This window comes from Aythya marila (assembly GCF_965140915.1).
Source record: "Aythya marila genome assembly, chromosome: 2".
NCBI lineage: Eukaryota > Metazoa > Chordata > Aves > Anseriformes > Anatidae > Aythya > Aythya marila.
Window position 1 is genome coordinate 153,469,198 of NC_139043.1, and position 24,327 is coordinate 153,493,524.

Here is a 24,327-nt window from a genome sequence, read left to right on the forward strand (position 1 = left end):
CTCAGACACGGATAGTATAGCATCACAGTCTGGTTCTGCTTTTCATCTTGGCTGTTCTTCAGGGAGAGAGAGCTGAACAGCAGAGTTTGCTGGAAAGCACATTCATTTTCACAGCTTTTTTTGTATGCTCATCTGCAATTTAGGGGATTTAGGGATCCAAATAAAGGTGGAACATATCCTTAACCTCTCTCCAAGCACAGAAAACGTGCATGAAAACATACACACCCACATATATTTTTTTTTTCTTAAAGCTTAAATAGTGAGAGGAGACATTACTGCTTGACTTCACAATTTCTCCCCGAGAAAGTTCAGACTTTTTTCAGAAACAACTGAGTAGTTACTGGGAATAGGTGGGTTAGAGTGATTCTGCCCCACTCCATTGGCATCTAAAATCTTTGAATAGCTCTGGAAACATCACTTTTATCCTTTACCCTTAAGCACATGCCTAAGGCCTGAAAGCTTTCATAGAAAACAGAGGGATTTACTGCTTTCTAAGTCATAATAGGACTCGTAGTCATCATTACAATGTCAAACAGGAAAAGAAAACCACAGTAAGGAATTCGTTGCTAGCAAAATGTCTGTATTAAAATACAAAGAAAACATTCCTGTTGGGAACAGTAATTAATAATCTCTCTTTTGTATTGGTACTAACCACACTGCAAGTTCTATTTTCCAAACAGACCACAATGTTTCTGAGGAATAAATTCCACCACTGTCAATCTGAACCTCACCCTAAAAAAAGATGTCAGGCAATGGTACAATGCACCCTAGCAATGTTCCAGCATCATTACGCCGGCTTCCTGCAGCAAGTCCCCTTGGAAGTAGGTTAGATCTGGACACTGCTTGGTGATGGCAAGCTCACAGGGCTTCCTATTGTGTTGGAGAACGCGATGATTGCGTTGGAGCCCTTGGAGTTCTTGTTTGTGCCCAGAATGTCCACGTTGGCTTGCTGTGGCTCGGTTTTCCTGAAAATGTTTTTCATGGTTGACTGGAAGTTGTTGGTGACAAAGCAGTAGACAATAGGGTCCATGCAGCTGTTGAGGCTACTCAGAGTCACCGTCACGTGGTAGACGAGGAGGCTGACATTATTGGACATGTTGGATTTGATGGCGATGGCTACCTGTCCCACGTGGAAAGGAGTGAAGCAGATCATGAAGATGATGAGGACGGTGATAAGGAGTTGCACAGCCCTCATTCTCCTCTCCCGGCTCTGGTGCATGAGGCTGGGCTTGGAGAGAGCGCACATAATCCTGGCGGTGAAGAAGATGATGATGATGAGGGGGAAGAAGTACTCACAGACCATCAGGACCAGGATCTTGGAGAGGCAGCACTGGGCAAACTGTATTGCCATGATGAGGATGGAGAAAGTCACTACGGTAGCAAAGATCCAGATGAAGACGCAGATCCCCTTGGCACAGGTGGGGTTCCTCCATTTACGTGAGGCCTCCACCTGTACGATCGCCAGGTAGCGGTCAACACAGATGCACGTCAAGAAGAGGATGCTGCAGTACATGTTGACATAGTAGCCAAAGATATGAACCAAGGAACAATACAGGCAGTCCCCGGCGCAGTAGAACATGATGAGCCGGATGGGCAAGGAGAAGCCCACCAAGAGATCAGTAACAATCAAGTTGATGGTGTAAATAACAGAGGTGGTTTTTGTCTTGGTACGGAAGCAGAACACGTACAGCGCCAAGCTGTTCAGCACGACACCCACCAGGAAAATGATGGCATTGACCGCCATCAGGGCGATCGATAGGCTGTAAAATTCTCTGTACAGCTCTTTGTCAGGGTGGATGAACACGGAGAACAAGTAGAGGCTGGAGTTGGGTCGCTGGGTGGCATTGATATGGTCAAGAGCTGGCAGCTGGGTGGAGGAGGTCGGCATGGTCATTGCCTTCTCAGCAAGCTGGAACAAAAGAAGCAGAGGGTTATTGACGGATATATCACAGCTTAAGGCTCAGAATCTTGTCCCGAGAACATTTTAACCAATGTATTTGCACATCCTCAGTAATTATAGGTATTGCTGTACTCTCTAGGCAGCTTATCAGTCAATACACTAAGTGGCAGGTTGGTACTTGCTAGGAAAATACCTGCTTTTATATCTGCTGTCTTCCAGCGGTTCCAGCTGGGTGTTTTGGGGAAGGCGTGCGATCCCCACTTCAAAGGTGTTTTGGGGAATCCCAAAACAATACGATGCCAACTTCAAGTTGCTCTTCCCTTGCTCTGTTCAAAATTGGTTTTAAGACCCTAGCAAGAACAAAGAAGTGAACTACACCAAGGAGGACAGAGAGGAGAAGGGAAATTAAGGGATTTGGGTCATGCTCGGCCAAACACATGGCCAATGGCCCAGAGAAGTGGACGGGGTTGCTGGGGGTAAGCAGGGTGCATTGACGCATAGTCCATTTGCTGCTGTGGGAGGGAGGCTCAGACCAGTATGAGGGTCCTACCAAGTCTTACTTCTAGAATAAGGCACTCATTTTTTGAGTTCTTTCTCCATGGGAGCAGTTTCTTCCTAACTAGGGCCTCTCTCTGAACCTCTCATGGGAGCAGGATAGTGCTGGCAGGCAGAAGACATTTTACCAACCTATTAGCACGACCACAGCCCCACCGTCTGACTCCTAAAACATCCCATTCCTTCTCTTAACCAGGTGATCCCATTAGAGAGTTCCATGCAGCAGCATCTTCAGGAACGGTGAGACTGTCCTAATAGCAAAGGGTGGCTGAAGTTTCCAGGAAAACACAAGCGGGTTGTGTGGCATTTTTCTAGAGATCTGCACTCAGAGCAACAGCAGCCGGGAAATTTCAACCAAGGGCGTCAGCCACCACTCCTGCCAGGGTCTGACAGTTTAATTTGCAAATCATTCCTGACTTACACACTATTTTAAACTGATTTGTATATTAAAAAGATAAAAAAAAAAAAAGCCCAATATATACAGAGACTTGGCTGGTTTCAATAAAAATAAATGGTTGAAAAATGTCTGGAATATCTCAAAGCAGCTGAGCAGGCCTGTGAGGTTAAAAAAAAATCAGCTTGAATCAGCAGAGAATGATGCTGAAAGACTTGAGTTATGAGGGTTTGAAATCCTTGTTACCGAAGAGCCAAGTGCGGAAGGGCGAGGAGACAAGGAACTGCAAACACATCTCCCAGGGCTTGCAGGAACCGTGGTGTGTCTCAATGGGGAAGGCTTGAGATGTTAAGGGGGTCCTGATATCAAGCTCCTCCAAGCTTGGCAGCTGATTTCCTATCTGCACTAATCCTTTTTGCTGCCTCTGGGGATTGGGAGGTGTCCCAATAGGACTTCTGTTGCCTGCAAAAGGCTTCAGGCTGTTGGTGGCCAGCCACCAAGAGCTTGTTTGTTGGGCTAACGAATCACAAAGTCCTGATAGATGGAATTCCTTGGGCTGGACTTAGCTCTCTTGAGTGCTGAGCAGAGGAGATGGATCATCTCCCTTGACCTGCTGGGAACGTTCCTCCTAAGGCAACCCTAAGGGTGTTGTCACAAGGGTTTATTGCTGGCTTGTGTGCATCTAGATGTCCACCAGAACCCTAAGTCCTCTGCAAAGCTGGTTTCCAGCTGATTGTCCCCAGGATGTACTTGGTTCCTCCCATCTGGTAACCCACTGCTGTCTTTCAGCTTTCCCCTGAACAGAGTGGAACCAAGCTGGGCACCTCACCAGGGCTGAATTGTTGGAGGTAACTTGTCCCCTCAATCTGCTGAGCATGATCCTCCTGACCTAGCACTGTCTTCACTTTGTCTTGTCAGCTGCAAGAACACATTGCTTGCTGTTTTTTTTTTCCAGCTTAAAATCAATTGTAACCATAGAAGCATATTTCCAACCCCCTGCCATGGGCAGGGACACCTCCCACCAGCCCAGGTTGCCCAAAGCCCCATCCAGCCTGGCCTTGAGCACCTCCAGGGATGGGGCATCCCCAGCTTCTCTGGGCAGCCTGTGCCAGGGCCTCACCACCCTGAGTGAAGAGTCCTCATGGCATGTCACAGCCCACCTGTGTTTTTTCTGTTATCATTCACTGAGGTGATCTTAAAGGAGAGTATTTGCTGAGAAAAAGCAGAGATTAGGACTAAGAATTTAGGTCTGCCATCAAGCTCCCTCTGGAGATGTTTGCAGAATTGACTTTGCCATCATGAGGTGTCCTAGGTCAGCCAGCCCGGGATCTGGTGGCTGCTCTACTTTCTTCTTGCCTCTCATCTAGTCAGTGGAAGTGGTAAAAAAAAAAAAAAAAAGCTGGGTTTTAATATCCTTGAACTCGGGAGGATGTTTATAAGCAAATGGCAATCTGTCGTGTTTAGGTAGCTGCTCAGATCCATGCCTCTGAGTTGCCCATTGGAATGGCTGATGCTCAATCATTCAAGCCCTCCTGAAATCAAACCCAGTCCCAAGTTATTCTGCAGGACTGAAATCCCGAAGGCTGGTGTCAGATGTCCCAAAGGACTGCTGGGCAAAGAGGAACAGGCCTGACTTTTGCACTTAGGACATCTCCATCAGCAATCAGATGTGGGAACGTGTATTTTGGAAACAACTGGATTACCTCCCCCTGCACTGACCTCCAGCGGCAGCCAATGTCACACACGTGTTCACGTTATTTTGTCTGGGTCTGACTGAGCCTGCAGGCTCCTGGGGAAAAGTCTCGTCTCTTCTGATTTTGTGCCAAGGATGCTGATGGTAAATAACAGGAAAAAACAGACCCAAGACTGGCTGAAGGCAGTGGAATCGCAAAGCGTGGCACTTGAGAAAGACGCGTGGGGAGGATGTAGAAAGTTGGCCCATCTTCTCATGATTTTCTAATATTCTCACCATCTGATCTGCTCTGTTTGTTTGTGTGGCTCTTTAATTACAAACACAAACTGAAACCAGCAGATGCCTGGATCTGCTCCCAGGCTTCCCTTTGCAGATGCTGTCACGGGGAGCGCTGCAGAAGCCACTGCACCCGTGCAAGTAAGGAAATAAAGACTCCATTGCCTCTCGAGTGTGGCATGAGCTTGTATATCTGTGTTCATACAGGTATGTGAGCAAGGGGAGAAGACAAAATCACCCATCCCACCCCTTAGGAGGAACTTGCATGTGCATTTGTCCTCCTATTGTAATTGTAAGGCATTGGCTGTTTGCTCTGATTTTACATCTTGTTAGTTGCTTGCCTCTTCTGCAAGCTTTTTACTCACTCTCAGATCCCTTATCAGGAGCACCTGATATTCATCTTCCATTTTTCTTTTCCTGCTTCAGTGAAATAAGTAACTTGAGCTGCCTTCAGATGTGCCCCATCCTCACAACGCTGTTGAGGTAAGTAGGGCACTTTAGCCTGATAGGAAAGTATCCCCTGTGAGTACTGCCCGTACACAGAAATGAAAATCATCAGCACATACGGTGTGCTGGCTTACGTCGGCCCCTCTTCCACTGAGATCTGTGTGCAGTGAAATAAACTCCAGATATTGTAATCACCCAAAAGAATAACAGGCAGCACTTTGCCAAATTGTAATGGAGGAGCCGTGTTAGAGCTGATGTTTCTTCCTACTCTGTCTCTGCCCTGCCTGGGCTCACAGTACAAGCAGCTACGTGAAAGAAACCCTGACAAATGTAAGTAATTCTGAAGATTTCCTTACTGACAAGCGATGGAAAAGCTGCTCTTGGGCTGCAGGGGAAAAAGTCTTCCTCTAATCAAATTGCTGCTGATGGATGTTCGGGTGAATGGCCTTTTTTTTTTTTTTTTTGTGGGATTGCTCACAAACAGCAAGGATGGAGAGCTTGACGACTGGCAAAGCAACGGCATTCTTCTGAGTGCTTTTAATGAGATGGAGCTGGACCAAACCCTTGGTTAACAGCTACTAAGTATTTTTCCATTCTGGGTCTCCAAGCACTTGACAAAGGTACATTGCCCCATGTTGCAGCAGGCTGAACAGAAAGGCAGCGTGACCTCGTGTCTGAGGAAAAGTGAACATTCCCAGAGGTTTCCAATTCTGCCCCCTTCCCCGCATTTCTGAGTCCAAAATTACCCCAGGCAGGTCTCCCTGTCTCCACCACCAGAATTATTCATGCAGGTGTTAAAGTGGGGTCAGTTCAATTATGCATAACCATGGAGCAGTCAGTGAGGGTCATGGATAAGCACACGAGAAGCTTTGCAGCCTCCAAAAACCTCTTTTTTCTATGGTACCTATTCATAGCTTGCAACTCTAGCATAAACTCACGAAGAGCTCCAAGAACCGGAGTCACCTTTTCTTGCAGAGTTTACAACTTTTGTGCCACCCCGCTTCCTAAAATACCCAGGGAGATTGGAGCTGGGCTTCTCCATGCCTACATCAGCTCGCAGCTCCCCAGATTTCCATGCAATCCCTGTCTCATGGAGCTGGCAGTCTGCAAAGTCCACGATGGGTAAATATCCTCCCATCGGAGTGGTGTCTGAATGCACCAGTTAGCCCGTGCTGTTATATTATACCTCTCAGGCTGGATTTTGTCTGGCTGGCTGTGAGTAGCATTTCCTTAAAAGTCCAGCAGGCATCTGGGTAGGAACGGGATAAGGGGAGGGATGGAGACTGGAGGTTGACCTGGCTTCCCTCGTTCTGATAAAGGTCCCTGCTCTGCAATGGGAGACAGGGACCTGCTCTGAAATGCTTTTTCATCGTTGCGAGACGCAACCAATTCCATCATTCTTGGGCCAAATAGGAAACAGATGGTCTCTGAGCCGAAAGCAGGACCTGCTGCCTCTTGTCTTGCTCACTCGCTGCTTGGATCCCTCTTGTTCACTCAACACGGGCGGCTCAGTGCCTCATCTGTCCCAGAAGAATACCCTTGGCCATCCCTTATTTCTCTCCACCTGACTTTTAGCTCTGCCTTAGCCCTAAGCTTCACCCCTTGCTCGCTGAAATCAACAGGAGTTGTTTCCTTGACCCAGAGGACTTTTGGATCTAGCCCAGCAATTCAAATAATGGGATACAAAAGAAAAGGCAGGTCATGCAGTGGAGGTTTGTCCTAACCAGTCTCCAAAAGGGTTATTTATTGGCGTGTGCAGATAGCATCTCTGCATACAGGGAGAGAAAAAGAGAGCCATGCACTGGGATGGGAAAGATGAAAAGGACATTAATAAGTGAGAGCAAGCGTTGTTTAGTATAAACAGCTTCAGCTTTCCTCATCTCCCTGTCCTGAATCTGACCATCTGACCTGGCAAACTGGCTCCTCCATCATCCCCCCGTACCCCTCACCCTGTCCTGCCTGCTAACCTTGGCATGGCAGCAGCATGTGTTTAGCTTTGCAGCCTCGCCGTGTTTAAAGTTCCCTAGGTGATTTATCATCCTATTTATAAACGAAGGGTTAAACTCACTCTCTTTCGGTTTAAATTGTCTGATTCTCCTCCTGGCAAGCTCTCACTCAACTCGGGCTCAAACTGGCCAAATATGGTGTTTTTGTGCATGTTGAGGACCTTGCCCTATACATGGTAGGGCTCATTCTGTCAGCCTGAGGAGGGTGGGTTTGTTGACAGTGGGAACGGAGGGAGAAAGGGAGAGAAAGGGAATGAATCCAGCTGCCAGCAGGGAAAAGCTGGTTCCCATCTAGCCCCTGGGCCATGAGCTGATGTCTGGGGGGGAAAGATCCCACCCCAAAGCAGAAATGAGGCTGTTCCCAGGGTGGGGAGGATCCTGTATTTGAAGGCATCACATCTCTGCTCTCACTTGGTTCCTGGGCATCGACAAAACCCCCTGGTGCGAGGGTAGCTGGATGAAGTGTATGAAACACCTGGCTGTGGGGGAATTACCATCAAAAACTGTGAAACCCAGTCCAGGGTAGGATTATTCCTCCCCCTCCGAGGCTGTGGAACTAAAAGGCGCATTGGAGACACAAAACACACGGCTCTGTGAGGGTCGGATGAAATGACACCTGCTTTCTCATGGTTTCATGCCTTGCAGTGGCTCAAAGGGCTGGACGAAAGCTTTCCTCTGTTTGAGATGCTTATTAATAGCTTTTTCCCATGTGGACACCCGGCTGCCTTAATGAGCATTCACGTTCCAGCTATTCCCTTGGCTCCGGCACTTGTTTAACTTTCTCCTCTCGTTGCTGCCTAATATCCTGAAAATGGAGGTGATCTTCCCCTGCAGCCAAATTTTGGTTGAAATTAGCCAACAGGTTGAAAAACACTGGGAGGACAGAGGAAGCCAGAGCTGAGAAACCCACAACTAGGCACTGAGCATGGCCAGAATACATTTTTTTCCTCTATTATGAAGCTGCAAGGAGTTTACTAGCACTCTCCACCACACATCCTTTCCTTTAGGTCTTCTTCCCTGAAAATTCACAATTGCTTTGGCATCAAGACATTGCAAACAAGACCGAATGGCTTCTTTTAGAGTGCTTTGCTTGCCTCTCATTTTTTTTTTTTTGGCCTGATATTAAATGTTTTCAGATTTGCAACAGATTGGCAATCCTGTGATGTTGTTGAGCCATTTGCCTCCTGTCTGATGGGCTCAGCAAGACCACCCATGGTCCTCCACCTCCAAGGCCCTACTATGGATGGGCAATGGGTGTTGCCATGAATTGTGATTTGTTTGGAAAGGTTGGATGTGGTACTTAGGGACATGGTCTAGTTGGTGACATTGGTGGTAGGGTGATGGTTGGACCAGATGATCTTGGAGGTCTTTTCTAACCTTAATGATTCTGTGATACCCTGGGGTATTTCTACTTCACCCTGTTGTGTTTAATGCTGTTTGCGCACATAGGTGTACCCCACGCTTCCTAAAAAGCCCAAGGACAAAATCAGGTCCTCTGTGAGCTGCCTGGTTCTGCTGGGGACAAAAAGTGACCAGGAGGGAGACTTCTTGGCTCAAATTTTCTGCTCTCTGCATTTGGGCTTGAGCTGGCTGCTGAACGCCCCAGAGACAATCTGTATTAAACCTGACAGTTCTGCATGGTCCATCCCTGATAGGAGCATGCATGGAAAATATGGAATGAGGCTCCCAAAGATACACAGAGCAGGCAATTCACATGCTGGTGGAGTTCTGCACAGCTTATACCTCCTCTGTGCCCATTTGCACATTTGACTTTGAAAGAAGAAGCCCAAATGTACAGGTACAAATGAACAAAGTGGGATTGTTCATACAACCTGCAGGTCCCCTGTCTCTCCAGACCCACACATGTGCACCCAGCAGTGGTGGGCATCCAGAGATCTTTCAGCATGTCTCTTATAAAGCTTGCTTGTACAAGTCACCTTAAAAGTGCTAATCATAGACTCATAAAATAATTAAAGTTGGAAAAGAGCTCCAAGATCATCTGGTCCAACCATCCTCCTACCACCAATGTCACCCCTAAATCATGTCCCTAAGTACCACGTCCAACCTTTCCTTGAACACCCCCAGGGACGGTGACTCCACCACTTCCCTGGGCAACCCGTCCCAAGGCCTGACTGCTCTTTACGAGACTAATTTTCTCCTAATTTCCAACCTGAACCTCGCCTGGTGCATCTTGAGGTAATTCCTTCTTGTCCAGACATCTTAGGGCAACATTTAGACATCTACAACAACTTATGGATACCAACTAATGGATACCATAGCATATTTCATGTCCTTCTTTTCTGCTTTACCAGATCCTGGCCTTGGAGTGACAGAATTGCTGTGTTTTGTTGAATGCCCTATAAATCATGCTGCTAGCATTGCAGATATCGATATCTCGTAGCTCACCAGGGCTACTACCAAGTGCCATCTGTCACCAGGGAGCATGGTGTGACATCTCTGCAGCAGGTACCTCGCATTTTTACCTCTGTAAGAGAAATCAGAGCATGACTTCTTGCTCAGATCCCTCTCTGTCCTTAGTATAGTAGGAGGGGAAAGTACATCTTTTTTTTTTTTTGGAGAAGAAAAAAAACTTCCAAGAAGTTTTAAAATTCTTTTTAAAGCTAAATCTGGAAAGAAGCTAATGGGCCTGGAGTTTTGTAGGTCTAGCCAGTAGAGATGGATCTGTGCCTGTCTTCCTGGGAGGCTGCAACAGTACAAGAGAAATGCATTTGATTTTTGGGGGGATTAGAGTAATCCATCTAGCATTTCAAGGGTGGCTGGGACACAGTGCTAGAAATGTCAGTTTGGATTAAAATCTGTCCTGGCTGTGTCCAAGGAGAGCCCTGCAGCGAGAATTACCATATAGGCACATCCAGGAACTTCACAGGCATGTACAAAACCACGGTGGGAGTTTAAACTGAGCGACATCAGGCCTGTGCATTGCCACTTGTTTTTTGAAAAGGAAGTTTTTAATTGCAAATTTAGCTATTTATGAATCCCTTTCCCTCTTTCTGCCTCCAGCTGCCTGCTGGCTCTGTCCCGTGGCAAGAAGCCCGAGCAGGACGCTGGGGAAGAGCAGCAGCAGAGGTTTGCCTTCGGACAATACCTGCAGCTCTGTACGGTCCAGGACAGAAAAAGCCAAGCTGAACACCCACAGAGTAATGGAGGTGACACAAATGCAGGTAGGGACAAGGGACTGATGGAAAATTTGGTGTGCTTGCATCTCCCTACGAGCAGCAGACCAGCCCAGCACAGATGTACCTTTGCAGCCCAGTGCTCACTTCAAGCCGTGCTGCTCTCTTGGCTGAGGGGGAAAACTGAGGCACAGAGCCATGATTAACCCAGGGAGCAGACATTTTTTGGAGGAATCCTAGGATGGATTACCAGATCTTAATCCTTTGGGGACTGGCTGCTGTGTTTTCCCTCCCAAGGCATGTATGTCGCTGCACTGTGCAGACAGCTCCCCACCCAGTGCCTTAAGGTGTTTGCAAATTCTGGATTAACCTGGAAAAAACTTTGAGGTGTTGAAAGGTGTGTTGCTATGAAAGCCGGGAGGGTTTCTGAAGAAATCTGTTAAGGATCTTGGAGAGAATATGCTTCTCCTTAGGCTGACCAAGCAAGATGATTCAGAGAAAGAAAACAGCATCTTTCCTAGAGCTGAACTTGCACCCCTCTGCGCAGCCAGAGATAAAACATCCCCAGTCCCCCGAGCCAGGCAATGCACTGACTTATCTACTGGCTTCAAAAATCTGCACAGATTTATTTTCCCCAAATTTCATTACGTGGACACAAACAAGACAGCCCCCCACTTTCATAAGAGCTGGCATAGTACTTTTCACTGGGGGGAAAGCCAGCACCTTTGCATGCCTTTCATCACCCCCCATCTCCTTGGAAAACACACAGATATCATGGTACAGCCCCCAAACCCCACAACGGGATGCTCACTATGTGAAAAACCCCTTGCAGCCCAGATCAGCCCCATGGTGCAGCCCAGGCACCTTCTGGAGACCTTCCACACCTGCGGCAAGGGCAGAGCCATGGGCTCTGCAAGTAGCTCTTCCACATATTCAACAACATGCCCTTTCCACCTCGCCCTGCTGGGGCTCCCTGCCGTGATAACCACAATTTCCAGTCCAGTCCAGGCTTGGGGTCACCTCTTCCCATATCTGCCACCTCCCCGATTGCTTGCTCCCCCATTTGGGAATGATATCCCAAAGCGTCTGCTGGTCTATCCCTCCACGACGGACTGACTTACCTCTGGCCCGATCTCCCTTCTATGTTAGAGGAACTGCTGGTAAGAAAATTTCCTCGTGGACCTGACTGCTATCGCCCCAGGAAAGAGACATCTGTTCCTACAAGCAGAACAACTGGAGTGGCTACAGAACATGAAGAAATGCCTAATCTCTCTTACGCGCTCTCTGTCTCCCCCCCCTCTTCTAAATATAGCCTTGCAACTAATGGGAAAAAATACACACTACCAAAAAAAAAATATTTCCACTTGTCTTTTAGTGTTCAGAATTTCTCCCCAAACGTCTGGCTCCTTGCCCTAAATCTCTCTGAAATTTATGAAGTGTTGGAAACGCTAAAGAGGGCTCCAGCCTTCCTCACTGCGCTAATGCCTGAACATCTCTAGTGAACTAATAGTGACGTTGCTGCCCACCCTGTCCCCTCCCCAGGTCTTTTTTCCTATGTCTCTGTGGGAACAAAATCTCCTTGCTGAGCATTCAGGCAGCTCAAGGCCACTGCAAAGTCACTGAGCCTCCACTGTGTGACATGGGAGGGAAATACCTCTCTTTTTTGTTTTCCCTACATGAACTGGGATTAGACAGAAACTTTGCAGGAAGGTGCTGGACCTGATGCCTGGGATGCCTGGGATGTGCTTTGAACCAACCCAGCTGTCCAGACCCTAAGAAAGGACCCAGCAGAGGGAGATGAAGGGTGACTTTGCACGCCTTGGTGACTTCTGGCTGCAGTCATTGGAGAAAGGGGTTGATCAGATCTAGGTTGAAGTGGCTGAGTGGAGGCTATTTGGGGGTGCAACTGGACAGCCTGAGGTTCCCCAGCACATTTATCCATCCTTACACAGCCCTTTCCTTCTGGTGGTAGAGTGGTTGTGGGCATCAGAGCCTGGGGCTGAGTTTTCCCTCATCCTTGGCTGCAGAAGAGGTGAGATTGGGTGCAATATAATGAAGGGTCACCTTGATGAGACAGGCTCAAGGCACACGTCTGGACCAGCTTTCAAGATGTCTCTGTTGACCAATACTGTAAGGACCCAAATCTCCCAAATCCCTGACCCCCCCCTCATGATGGGATGTTTTCTGGTCTAGACTAGGTACCAAAAAAAGCCATCTTCTGAGGGGTAGGGGTCAAAGATGCACAGATGTTATTTCCACGAGGCTTTACAGGAGCTTTAGGAGTCCCTCTTGGGAAAAAAAGGCAGAAAAAAAAAAAAAAAAAAAAGAAGCAAAACATTTCATCAAATGTAGTTATTTAGAAGGACAGGGAGAATGGATAGGAATTTAGTGCCAGCCCTGGGCCGCTGTCTTCCTGAACCATTTAGATAAAGGCCACGCTAGTGCCAACACAACAAACAGGCAGGATATGGCCCGTCACAACACAACAAGATCAACTGAGAGGCATTGAATTCCAGGTCAAGAGGCCAAATCCATAAATAGAGGAGAGGTAAACTCCACACATGCGTGTCTCGCTAGAGCACAAACAGTAGCTATGGATATTGGAGAAGGTTGACCTCATTTTCTGGAATTAGTTTTTCACCCTTGGATCTTTCCCAGGAAGTCTGAGCTGATCTCTTTTGTCTGGTTATTTCATTGATTTTCTATTTTGAGTTTCCTCAGAACGAGGGGCAGATTCTTCCCCCAGTTTCAGGAACATCTCCCTTGACTTTACGTGCTCCCTGATGCAGATATCCCAGCCTTTCACAAGTGACCTCCAGCTCAGGCACGTGCCTGGGATCTCATCTGCTTTTCACTTCCTCATGACTTGGAAAACAAGTTTGATTGGAAGGCCTCCGTGAGTCATCTCGGGCTAATAAAATTGCCTTCACTTCCTTCATTCCTGGGAGCTGAGCAAGATGAAAAACAAAAGAGAAGAAACCAACCTATGGTCCAGCGTTGGGTGGGGAAGATGAACTTGGACCCTATTGTTGTTATTGTCTATGGTGGAAAATGTTTAATTTTCTACCAGTCTGTCAACAAACCTGATATATTTAGGGAACAGCTCTAGAATTACAAATATGAGACTGAAAAAAGCAAGGAGACTTTTCTCCAGGATGAGGTATGGACACCTGTGCTCTGTTCACCTGCTTTGAGGCTTCCTGGCCCTTCCTAAGTGAGGACCAACTTGGTTTTGCTCTCCTGCATGATGCACAAGAGCTTTCTTCCCATCCTTTGTGGACAGGAAAACGAGTGCCCCACACTCCTCCGCTATCCCAGCCTCTCCCTCCTTGCTGAATTTAGAGCTAGACTTGGAGTGGCAACAGCTGCAAAGTTTCAAGTTGTGCCTGAGATAGTGCAGAGCATGCCTTATCGGGAAGCAGATGCTGCTGTTAAGGTGGAGGAGGTCCGTCCGGGTTCTGGGCCATGCTTTGGCCCAGACACGGTTCCCACACTCGACTTTGGGAGGAGTTGTAACCGTAGCTGATGAATGAAGAGCTTCTATCATCTCTCGATTTTCAGACATTTATCACGCTCCCGAAGGGGGAAAAAAAAAGGGAAGCTTTAACAAGTGGAAAATTTTCGAGCTTGTTGGCTCAATATCATAGAAGCATAGAAACACTGAGGTTGGAAAAGACCTCCAAGAATATGCAACAACATTAAATATTGAAGTGGATGCCTTCAGAGTGTAAGTGGAAGAAGGTATTGGATCAGCTGAAATTAGAACATGGGATAACAATCGTCAGGGTATGGAAGAGTGCTGCTGGCCCATAATAACTCCTAGCAATCCCATAACAGTGGGGATCAACACGTCTGAGCATGCCTATTTTTGTTGGGATGTTGAATTTAGCATCTGTTAGACTGAACAGATCCTCAGAAATTCATTCTTTTTTTCAGTGCTGAAGGAGAGCTTCTACCCAAGTAGGTCCTGGACCCAGACGCAATGCAATAGAGCTCAGAAAGTTGAGGAGCCTTTATTTAGGGTCATGGCTTCATGGAGACACTGAAGGATAGGATCCTCACTGCATGGAGGACACAAGAAGAGTAGGATCTTCACTAAGTGGTCTGGGAAACCTCTTTTGATTAGCTGCTTCAGAGAACATGAACTCACATGCCCATAGCCCACCTCCTTGAGCATTTTCCCATTTTCCCACCAACAAAGGTATTTCTGAAATGTCTGTCCACTATCTTGGTCCTGCACAAGGCAGCAGGAGAACCAGAAAGGGAAATGGGAAGAGGGAATGTCACAAACACAAGCCTGTCCTCAGAAGGCTACCTGTAGGGGAGGTTGATGGAGATGCAGGGCTGATGAAGAAATGACGTGGATCCTGCTATGGTAAAGGAAATCCTTTACCGCAACAGGAAAAGTTAAAGGCATAGAGGACAGCCTACATCTATTTTACCCTCCCCAACTCTTCTCATAAACCACACATTTGGTTTAGGGTAAAATCTGCAGACACTGAGACTCTCCACGAATGTGTAGAAATGTCCTGCCTTGCAGAGGGGCTTGGCCAACCCCGTTGTGCTTCCTTGCCATTAACGAGTTGGACGTGCGTTCCCATCCTCTGGAAGGAAAACCTTGGACAGCAGTGTGGGAACGTTGTCAAAGGACGAGGAACAAAAGGCTGGCTCCTGTCCCAGCCCTGCTGCAGAGCCTCACGGAGCCGAGCGGGGTCCGACAGGTGCTGAGCTCCTGCCTGATGGATGAAAGCACCTGCCCTAACTTCTACCCTCCAGCAGTGAGAATAGCGGAGAGAAGCAGATATTTGGTGGGGACAACTTCTAGCCAGACCAATTTGGTGGGGCTCATGAGAGCCAGGAAGAAACCTTGACTCTTCATCCTATATCCTTGCTTGTGCACAAGGGTGGGAAACCTTGTGGACAGGCATGGGATGGAGCTCAAGATTTGCCCCTGCTGAGCTCCATTTATTCAATTTGAGTCAAAACTGATCCCGTCAGGGCTACTGGTACTCAGATGGATGCACCAACCCAGTAGCAGACAGGGCTGATCAGGAAGACCCAGCAGATTGTGCAGGGGGTCTGGGGTTGGGGTTTCTCCTTGCTGGAGCCTGTGACCTTCCCTCCTTCCTGCTCCATCACTGGTGCAGGAGGAGAAATCTCACTGCCCTTGTAGCTCCCAGACACCAGCTTGGGAAAGGCAATAGGGTAGGTTGTGAAGGTGGATCTTTTGTCTCCCAGAACTTGTCTCTCTCCTGCAAAGCTGGGACAGAAACACCAAAAGAGCAGGGAAATTTGAGCTTTTTCTGCCCAGAGGAGGACATCCGACTGCTTCCCCTCATCACGTTGAGCATCCCATTGCCTGCCTCTCAGCATGAGCAACAGAGGCTGTGCTGAGCTATAAAAGATGATCCAGCTGCCCCTGTAATTACCTCTCAGCAGGGCCCAGAGGCAGCTGTACCTACCTGACATAAGAGGCTCAGCAGAGAGCAGTCCTTTTTTCCTGCCAAGGCACTGCTCCGAAATCACAGGCACTTCCCAGCACCCGCTGGGCTGTCACTCAGCATCCTCAGAGCACAGCAAAGGCCAGAAGGACTCTTAGCATCCAAACAGGCTCCCCATCGTCGTGTTTACACAGGGAGGGAGATCAGACAGTGACCGTACGGGGGCTTCTGCTGACGGGATGCAGCCGTGCTTTGTCCATTTGATGAGGAACAGGGAAAGAAAAGCGGTTCCCAAACGATGTCCGTGGCCCCCGGCGAGTGAGTCAGGCACGGGGGAGAAAGTATGCAAGAGCCCGTTTCCTGCCTGCCTGCTGCAGTTTTAGGAACTGACTTTTCTGAGCATTTCCTCCCCCTGTGTTTCTCTCCCCTGGCCGTGGCATTTTTGCTGAGCTGAAAATTGTGAAGGCATCTGCAGGGCACGAGGAGCGAGCCGCTTCTCCAGGTGACCCCGAGGTCTGTCCGCAATGACTGGTCCTGGTCCATCGGTCCCGCCTGTGTCCATTTATTACATGACAAGGGTTGCAGAGATGGATGTGCCCTGTCCTGCTATAGACATACCCTGTGCGGGGTCAGGATCCCTCCCTCCAGCCCAGTTTGCCCAGATCAGCCCTGCTGTCACACCAGTGGGGTTTCTGACACGGATCCTCAATCAAGACACCAATAAAAAGAGCTGGAGAGACCCTTCAGCAGCCCAACAAAGCACATCACATCTCCACCACCCTTTGCTATCCATCACCATTTGGGACCCCTTGCGAGGTCTCCCTCTAACCTTTAAGTCCCCCCAACCCAGCTCTGGCCAGCAGCCACTTCTTGAATTTTTTTTTTTTTTTTCCTCCTTGCTATTTTTTTCAAAGTTTGAGGACCTAATTGCCAAGAACACGACGTCCAGTGTCACAACCTCACCACGGAGCTCTCCCCATTCCCAGCAAAGCAATCCCTGCTGGATTTGTTTGTCACTGGGCGCACAGGGACACGGGTGCTCGGAGGGGAAAGCTACGCAGGCAGCCGGGGTTTGGCATCGCTCGGGCACACGTGCTCCAGGAGGTCAGGGACGGGCCCCGAGGAGTGGCTTTACCCAGCTCTGGCTCCAGGCCTGTAGAGAAGGAATCAGCAGGACACTGGGCTTGGCTGCATGGGTATGTAGCTCCAGGGTGGTCCACAGAGCCCCCAAGCAGCTCTCGGCGCTCTGCTCTTGTGTTTGGGGTAGGGGGAAACACGGCGTGGTAGGGCTGAGCCAGAAATCCTTGAACCAAGCTCTGGAAGTGGTATTCCAGAGGGGTTGTGGAGTCTTCTCGTTGGAGACCTTCAAAAGCCACCTGGATATGGTCCTGGGCACCCTGCTTGAGCAGGGGTTGGACCAGATGGCCCCAGAGGTCCCCTCCCACCTCCAGCATTCAGTGAACCCAAGCTGAGCCCATAGAGGCGGGGTGCAGAGAACAGAAAGGACGTTCACACACACATGGCAAGCAAGCAGCAGGGACCTTAGGGGCCCCATCTGGTACCTCCACCTTCTCCAATTTAGCAGCTGCTGCCAGGACCATCTGCTCAACGCCGGACTCCCTCGCTGTGCAAGCAGCTGAGCCCATGCCCCGGTGCCACGCGGAGTCACAGCAACCAGGAGGCAGGATGCCTTCAAGTCAGAAAATCTGCTCTTTGGCTCCACGCTCCCCAAATGGCTTCACAGAAAATCACATCCCCTCCCTGCTCTTTTTCTCTGCAAGCTGAACCCGTGCTAATCCTATTCTCCAGCCCTTTTTGTTCGCCTGCTTTGTGGAGATTGCGAAGAGCTGCCTTTTGTTAGGGGCACGCGGAGCTCAGTGATGCTCTGGTCCGGAACAGGGCAGCGTAAATCTGGTGGATTATGGTAGGAAATTCCACGGGGATGAAAAACCCTATAGGAACATGTAGAAAAGAAAGGGCCCCCTTTGGAAAACAAAACAAAACAAAAAAAAAACCAACCCCGCTGCTGCTTGATTACAAGTGATTCCTAAAATTGCTGCCTCTGGAAGAAGCTGGTACATTTGCTGATTTTTTTTGCCTGTTATTTTGGATTTTTTTTTTTCCCTTTGTGTTTTCAGCTGTTTGGAATTACAGCTCCTGTCCCTGCAGGCGGGCCCTCCTCCCACAGCAAACTCTGTGCAAGGGGCCTTGTTGGGGACAAAGCTGCTGTCTGTGAAGGTGCCTCAGTTTCCCTGTTATCAAAATGGCCCCTCTAAGAATACCCAATGGATCGTAAGGTGTATGGAAGACCTCCAGCTCATGTTTTTGGCCTCAAAGTGAATTTTTTATCAGGAGCAAAAGCTCAACCTGCCACTGCTGAATTGTTCCTCTCCGTAACATCATCTTGTTACTCGTAGCTTCTCTCTTTGTTATTTCAGGTGATGCTGTAAAGTGCCATTTGGCACCCATGTACTGCGGCCCTTTGCATTGCTTGTAAGGATTTTATCTTAGAAAAGCACTGCTAGATGTAATAAATAGTGTTAAATGGGCTAATAAATGGGTATGTGCCTTGGAAAAGGCTCTGCAGGTGAATCCCATGGCTGTACCACAACCCAAGCGTCACCTCTTCATGGGCACATTCTGCTGGCTTCTTTAAAGCAAAAATCCAGCCTGCTGTGTTTACTAAATCGGGCTCTGCTTCTTTGAGTGTCTTTCCATTTTCCAAGAAAAATAAACCGCAGGCCCTGTATTTTTAGATATGCCATCCGATCACGGCCAGTCGTTTATCAGTCCCACTACCGCGAGTCGAGATGCTGAGCTCCAGGGCTGAGCTCCCTTGGGCAAGAAGTGGTGGCTTAAGCCCTCCTGGGTGTATTAATAAATCAGCGTGTGTAAAATAATCGGGCACTTTCCTAGGTAAGCTGCTCACGAGGAATCACACCGTCAGGATTTATTGCTGCTGGTGTCTTAGCAGCTCCGGTTCCTCGGGCAAACTTAATACTGTGGTGAGTGGGAGGCGAGCAGCCTTGGTATGAGACATCCCTAATCTAGGCAGGGGCCAGAGGCAGCATGACTCCCCTTCTTCTCCCCACCAGTGACTCCGGCTCCTGACGTCTGCTCCTTGCTATTTCAGTCCTGGGCATCCTCCGAGGCGCCTGCCGCTCGGTGCCTTCATGGGACGCGGGGTTGTGACAGCTGAATCCATGTGGCTGAGATGGGGTGGGGTATGCAAAGCCTGTGCACCTCTCCCAGCATTTACGAACCCATTTTGGGGTGGTGGGAGAAGGGGTAGCTCGGGGGCAGAGTGTTTCCTTGTGCTTTTCTTTGTGCAATCCTGCTCCTGCCCTGTGTGAGCTTGCCCCATGATCGATACCTGCTCAATTCACCCTGCACAGCACTACACGAATGTGGTCAGTCTCTCAGAAAGCTCTGCCCCTTGCTGACTTGCTTCAGCTCCCAAGTCTGCCTCTAAAACAAACGCAGTCTGCAGGCAATTTGCTGTGTGTTTGATCAAAGCTGCAGGAAGCCCCGAGCCTGGGGTGTGAAAAATGGACTGCCGTGCTCCTGCAAGTTTGTTTGCTGTGCTGCTTCGTCACTCTCACGACAATCAATTTATCTGCATAACTGGGGGCTGAAGACAGCGTGGCGTGCCTTGGCAGCCTGGATTTTTCCTGGAGATGTATTGCTTGGCTTATTCGAGCAGGGGAAAAGGAGGCAGCCTGCCTCCTGGGGGACTCTCACTCTGCGAGAGCAAGCAGGTGAACCCCGGCTGTGACCACCCAGCTTCTCCTCTGCATCCTGCTAGATGAAGTCCTTGGTGTCCTGGATGAAATAGAGAACTTCAAACCTCCCCAGCCTCACCCACAAGGCCAAAACCTACTTGTGACAGCTCCTCTATGGGGCAGCTCCACAGGGAGACCCAAATCCATCTCTCCGGGTGTCCTACAGAGAGAAGTGACAACCCAAGTGTGCTCAGTGATGGGTGCCATCGGCTTGGCCACTGCACCAGGAGCCATATCCCACATTTGGTGGCTTTAGGGCATGTCCCAGAGCCCCAGCTTTCTGGCAGGTATTTGCAGAGCAGGTGGCTGGAGCCATGAAGAGGAGGGGACATTTGCCAGAAAATCTTTTTGGAGTGACGTGGAAGAAGTCACCTTTCCTGTTGTGTGACAGTGGCCACTTTGAGGCTGTGATAGATGAGTTGCACATCTTTTATGGATTATGTGTAAGAGGCAATAAAGAATTCAGTCCTCTGGGTCTACACACTAATGGCATATCGATCCCCGTAAATATCACGTTGGGATTGAACAGCAGTGTCCCTGGTTAGTGTCATCCCTACAGGTGATGTCGATTTGGTGTCACAGCCCAGCTCAGCCCAGACCCATCAGCCCCAAAGCTTCACACCTTTTTTTCCCCTCACTCACCCCTCACTGCTGCCCAACTTCTTTGACCTCTGGGCTTTGTCAAGCGTGGCTGGACTCTGCTGTGTCTCCCTAGGACCTCCTGGAAGGAGAGAGTTTCTCTGCTAAGCACCAATTAGGATTTTCTCTCTGTGGGTAGCCTTAAGTGGTTGTTTTGAGTGAAATTCTACAAATTAAAATGCCAAGTATAAAAACTGGAGGGGAGGTGAAAGAGAGAGCATGTAGAGGTGTCAGGATCCTTATGGTATTTACAGAAGCAGCAGATGTTCCTCAGATGGGGCTGTAGACCTGACCTTAGATGCTACAGGAGGTTCGTTAAGAGGCACATTTAGGTGATAAATGGTTTTACCTCCCCAAAACCCAACACCCAAGCATGTAAAGGAACCTGCACTGGTGTACAGAAAAGTCCAAGCAATATGCGTTTGGTGTGTTTGTCTGAGCGTTACTCCCATGGGGGAGTTCTGGCTCCAACTTTAATAAGGGCTTGGGAATTTGGACGTCTGCATTTTTGGATGCTGGGGCTCGCGTCTCCTTAAAGGGTGAGGTTTCCCCAAATGTGCTGAGCACCTGCCTGCTGAAAATCCCCATCTACCTGTCTCCAGCCCGTTAAAATGCAGACAGCCAACCTCCCTTCTGACCAGCCGGGGGGCAGGATTTGGTCTTTTCCCCTGAAGGAGGACACAGGGGCAGGAACAGCATCACCCCAGGGTGCACCCCTGTGCTTGGAAGGCTGCGATGCACACACGGGGGAGCAGCGCCGTGGCAGCGTTGTACGTGCATGGGGTGGGATTTATTGCTCTGTTCAGCAGCCTCCCCCATTCCACTGCCTGCGGGAGAACGTGCCGTGAGGGATGTTTCATGTACAATTCCTTCCTTGGCCTTTGCCTCTGTCTTCAAAACAGGGGAAGGAAGACTTGTAGGGTGCTTTCGGCGCCTTTGCGCTCCACGGGGAGGGAAGAGATGTCTCCCTCCCTGTGTTTTGTCTCAACACACAGGGGGGAAGGCAAAGGAGGCCCAAATGGAGTTAAGCAAAATGTACTAAAACTATGAATTAATAATATATACAATAAGTGGCCATCTGTCCTTGTAGGAAGAGAGGGGGGAAGAAGGGGATTTGCTGTCCCTTTTGTGGGCTGGCAGAGGTTTCTGCAGGCAAAAGAGACAGAAAACTGTCTTTTCTTAGAAAAGAGGTTCCCACTGAAGGCAGTGCCTTTGGATGCTGTGTCACAGAGGTGCCTCTTTTCTTCCACAGCATCCTAGCTTTCTTCCAGCTCTGCTCAGGGCTTGCAGCATGAGCTGAGGTGCAGCCTTTTGCATCTAATATTGGATGACAGAGGTATTTGCCCCGGTGGTTTTCAATTGGGACTGTCAGGCACACGTAATAGGGATTAAACTTTTATGCCCACTGCCTTTTGCTTTTGAATGGGGTAGTTTCAGCTTTGCTGGAGGAACGGCCATTTCAGGGAAAGGGACAGCTTTTTGCTGAAGGAGAGAAATTGGCCCTGGCATGTGAGAAATGCTAGGAGAGAAGGCGCCTCGTGTTACCAAAACACAGCTGAAATGGGTCCAAAGAGCTGCATTTCCAATTCATCACACTCCGCCGCTGACTATGGTTTGTGTACACGACAGGAGGTGCTCTCTGTATGAGGTACTGCAGCCAAACACGTCTCGGCCAGCTGTATGCAGGACCATTCATCCCTCTCACCCACCAGCTGCTTCCCCCATTCAAGAACATCCAAAGCAAGGGTGCTTTCCATACCATTTTCCTGGGGAAAGTTTCCTGCTTCCTAATGGTATGTTGCAAAGTTCATTTTGAGCCCTCTCTCACTTTTTCATCTGGGTATAAAACCTCTATGTCTAGCTCTGCATCCCTACATGGGGACATCTGCAAGATGTGTACGTGCATATGTAGCTGGACTCGACAGAGGTAGTCAGAATAGGGAGATACACCAGAAATATATATATATATATATATTTTTTTTTTTCACACTGAATCTCTCAGGTAGCATAGCCTGCAGCCTGCTTTATACACATCAAGTGTGCATCCTTGCACACGTGTACCTGGCTAGAAGGTGGACCGGCACAAATTTGGCTTTCACCTCAACTGGTTCACCCACATCTCCCTCGACGAGGCTCCCTCTTCCATTGCACCAGCACAAAACTCTCCAGCCCTCCCCTTCCCCTGCAGCACCCAGTGCAGGAGGTGCTCCTCAGGAGATGCTTGTTAGGAGATTCTTATTAGGAGATGCTTGTCAGAAGATGCTCCTCACCAGCCCCATCCCCACGCACGTGGAGCCAACAGCACCTAAACCCATGTGTTTTTTGCTCCTGCCCCAGCTTGCAAGGACTCCCATCCCAATCTGCGTGCCTCCAAACTCTCAGCTCAGCCAGGGCTGCCTTCCCGAGCTGCAGCTGGTAAATCTCCCTCCCTCTCCCCCTTGCTGCACGTCCCCGCCGGTACTTACACAGCTCGGATGAGAAAGCTCAGCTGCTGATCCTGCTCCCGGATTCCTCGACCGAACGACAGCGTGCTCGCTCTCCGGCGCTCAGCCCGGCACAGCGATACAGGAACCAGACCTCTTTGGTTTACTTTTACATTGACGTCAGTGTCTTTCCTAGCCTCCGCGGCTCCTTTTGGTCAAAGGATGTCTTCAGGGTGGAGGGGAGGGCTGGGGAGGGAGAGGAGCGAAGATGAGCTGGAGGTGAGTTCTCGTGATGTAGGCAGTTTTAGGGGCTTGTGGTAGATGAAAGGGTGCTTCTCCAGGCCAAGCTGGCCCCGCGTGTTGATCACCACCTGGACATGGGGATGTTTGGAGGCATGGCCCTTGTACCTGTGCAGAGAGCTGTTTTCTTCCTCACCTGAACCAGAAAAACCCTGCCTTCTTCCTCCACACATTCAGCCCCATGTGCTGGTTCAAGGGAAAGGGATGGAGACAGTGCAGGGGGATCAAGGGGGGCCAAGCCCCCTGCCCAAAGCCACATGGACACAGACACTCAGTTGTATTGCCTCTGTGCTCAGGCCAGGGCTGTGCCTATCTTCAAGGGAAGAGGAGGTGCAGATTTGGGTTGCTTTGCCCATCACCAAGGGTGGCCTTAAAGATGTGGGCTTCATGCACCATGAAGTTGTAGACGAGAGTGCACCTCAGTGTACCTGTGTATACACTCAGGTCAGATTTTTACACACTTCCACGTCACAGCTTCTTGTGTTTGGGTTCAACACCTGAATAACTTACCTCTCTGCAGACCCTCATAAGGCTGGAGATCTTACTTGCTCCAATTAGGGCTCAAAAATCATCTTGAGATTTCTGCTATGTGGCGTGTGCATCCTTCCTCCAGCTCCGTGCAGTGGACGTGTGCATGGACACGTGCATGGGACGTGCACAAGACCAGGGTTTGTGAGAGATTTGGAGGATTTGGAGAACACCAGTGGAAACTGGAACCTGTGAGCGCGATCGTTAATGCTGAATTATTCACGGCAGATTAATCACACCTATGTTTAGGGCTCCTTTCTGCCCGGGAGCCGAGCCAGATTTCTTTGCGTGGCCAAGCTGCTTCCAGGAATTCCAATGTGAGGCTTTCATACCTTTAATGCTGATGGTTTTCTGTTAGATTCATGAGTGCTCATTCACTTGGGTGGTGTGATGCAAGCACTCGAGCATGCAGATGTTAGAGCCACACCTAAAGATGAATTTAGAGCTTGACCTGTATTATTGTACAACCACAATTAAACCCATGCTGTTTTTGGGTTTTGGAACTTTTTGCATCATACCTTTCTATGATGCACTTGTCCAGCTCTTACACAACTGGTCTGTCATCTCCTAGTTGATTGTCTAGGTGATACCATGATGCACAAACCCTAAGTTGTAAGGTATTGAGATTAGTCTGTATGAACCAGAGCAGCCCCAAGCATCTGGTGATAAAAATGTAATTGCGCTGGCCAGCTATTGGAAACTGCAGTAATAAAACTTTGCAGGGAAAAGGGAATTTGGGAAAGGAAATCTCATCTGGTACCACCAAATAATTAGCTTGCACTGAAAAACAGCCAGTGAGAAAATATTTT

At 49.0% G+C, this 24,327-nt stretch overlaps 1 protein-coding gene across 1 annotated transcript; it reads right to left on the bottom strand.

Moving 5' to 3' along the window:
• Positions 1–573: 573 nt before the first annotated feature.
• GPR20 (G protein-coupled receptor 20) lies at positions 574–22,793 on the bottom strand. The gene is made up of 2 exons (XM_082752368.1): positions 22,733–22,793; positions 574–1,909 (listed from the first exon to the last, which is right to left on the bottom strand). Exon 2 carries the CDS (start codon positions 1,892–1,894, stop codon positions 827–829), a length of 1,068 nt encoding a protein of 355 aa, XP_082608494.1. The 5' UTR covers positions 1,895–1,909; positions 22,733–22,793; the 3' UTR covers positions 574–826.
• Between the last annotated feature and the right edge of the window lie 1,534 nt (positions 22,794–24,327).

What these genes read in the sequence shown, in the direction of transcription:
- GPR20 (XM_082752368.1), bottom strand. Translation starts at nt 1,894, where the DNA reads ATGACCATGCCGACCTCCTCCACCCAGCTGCCAGCTCTTGACCATATC.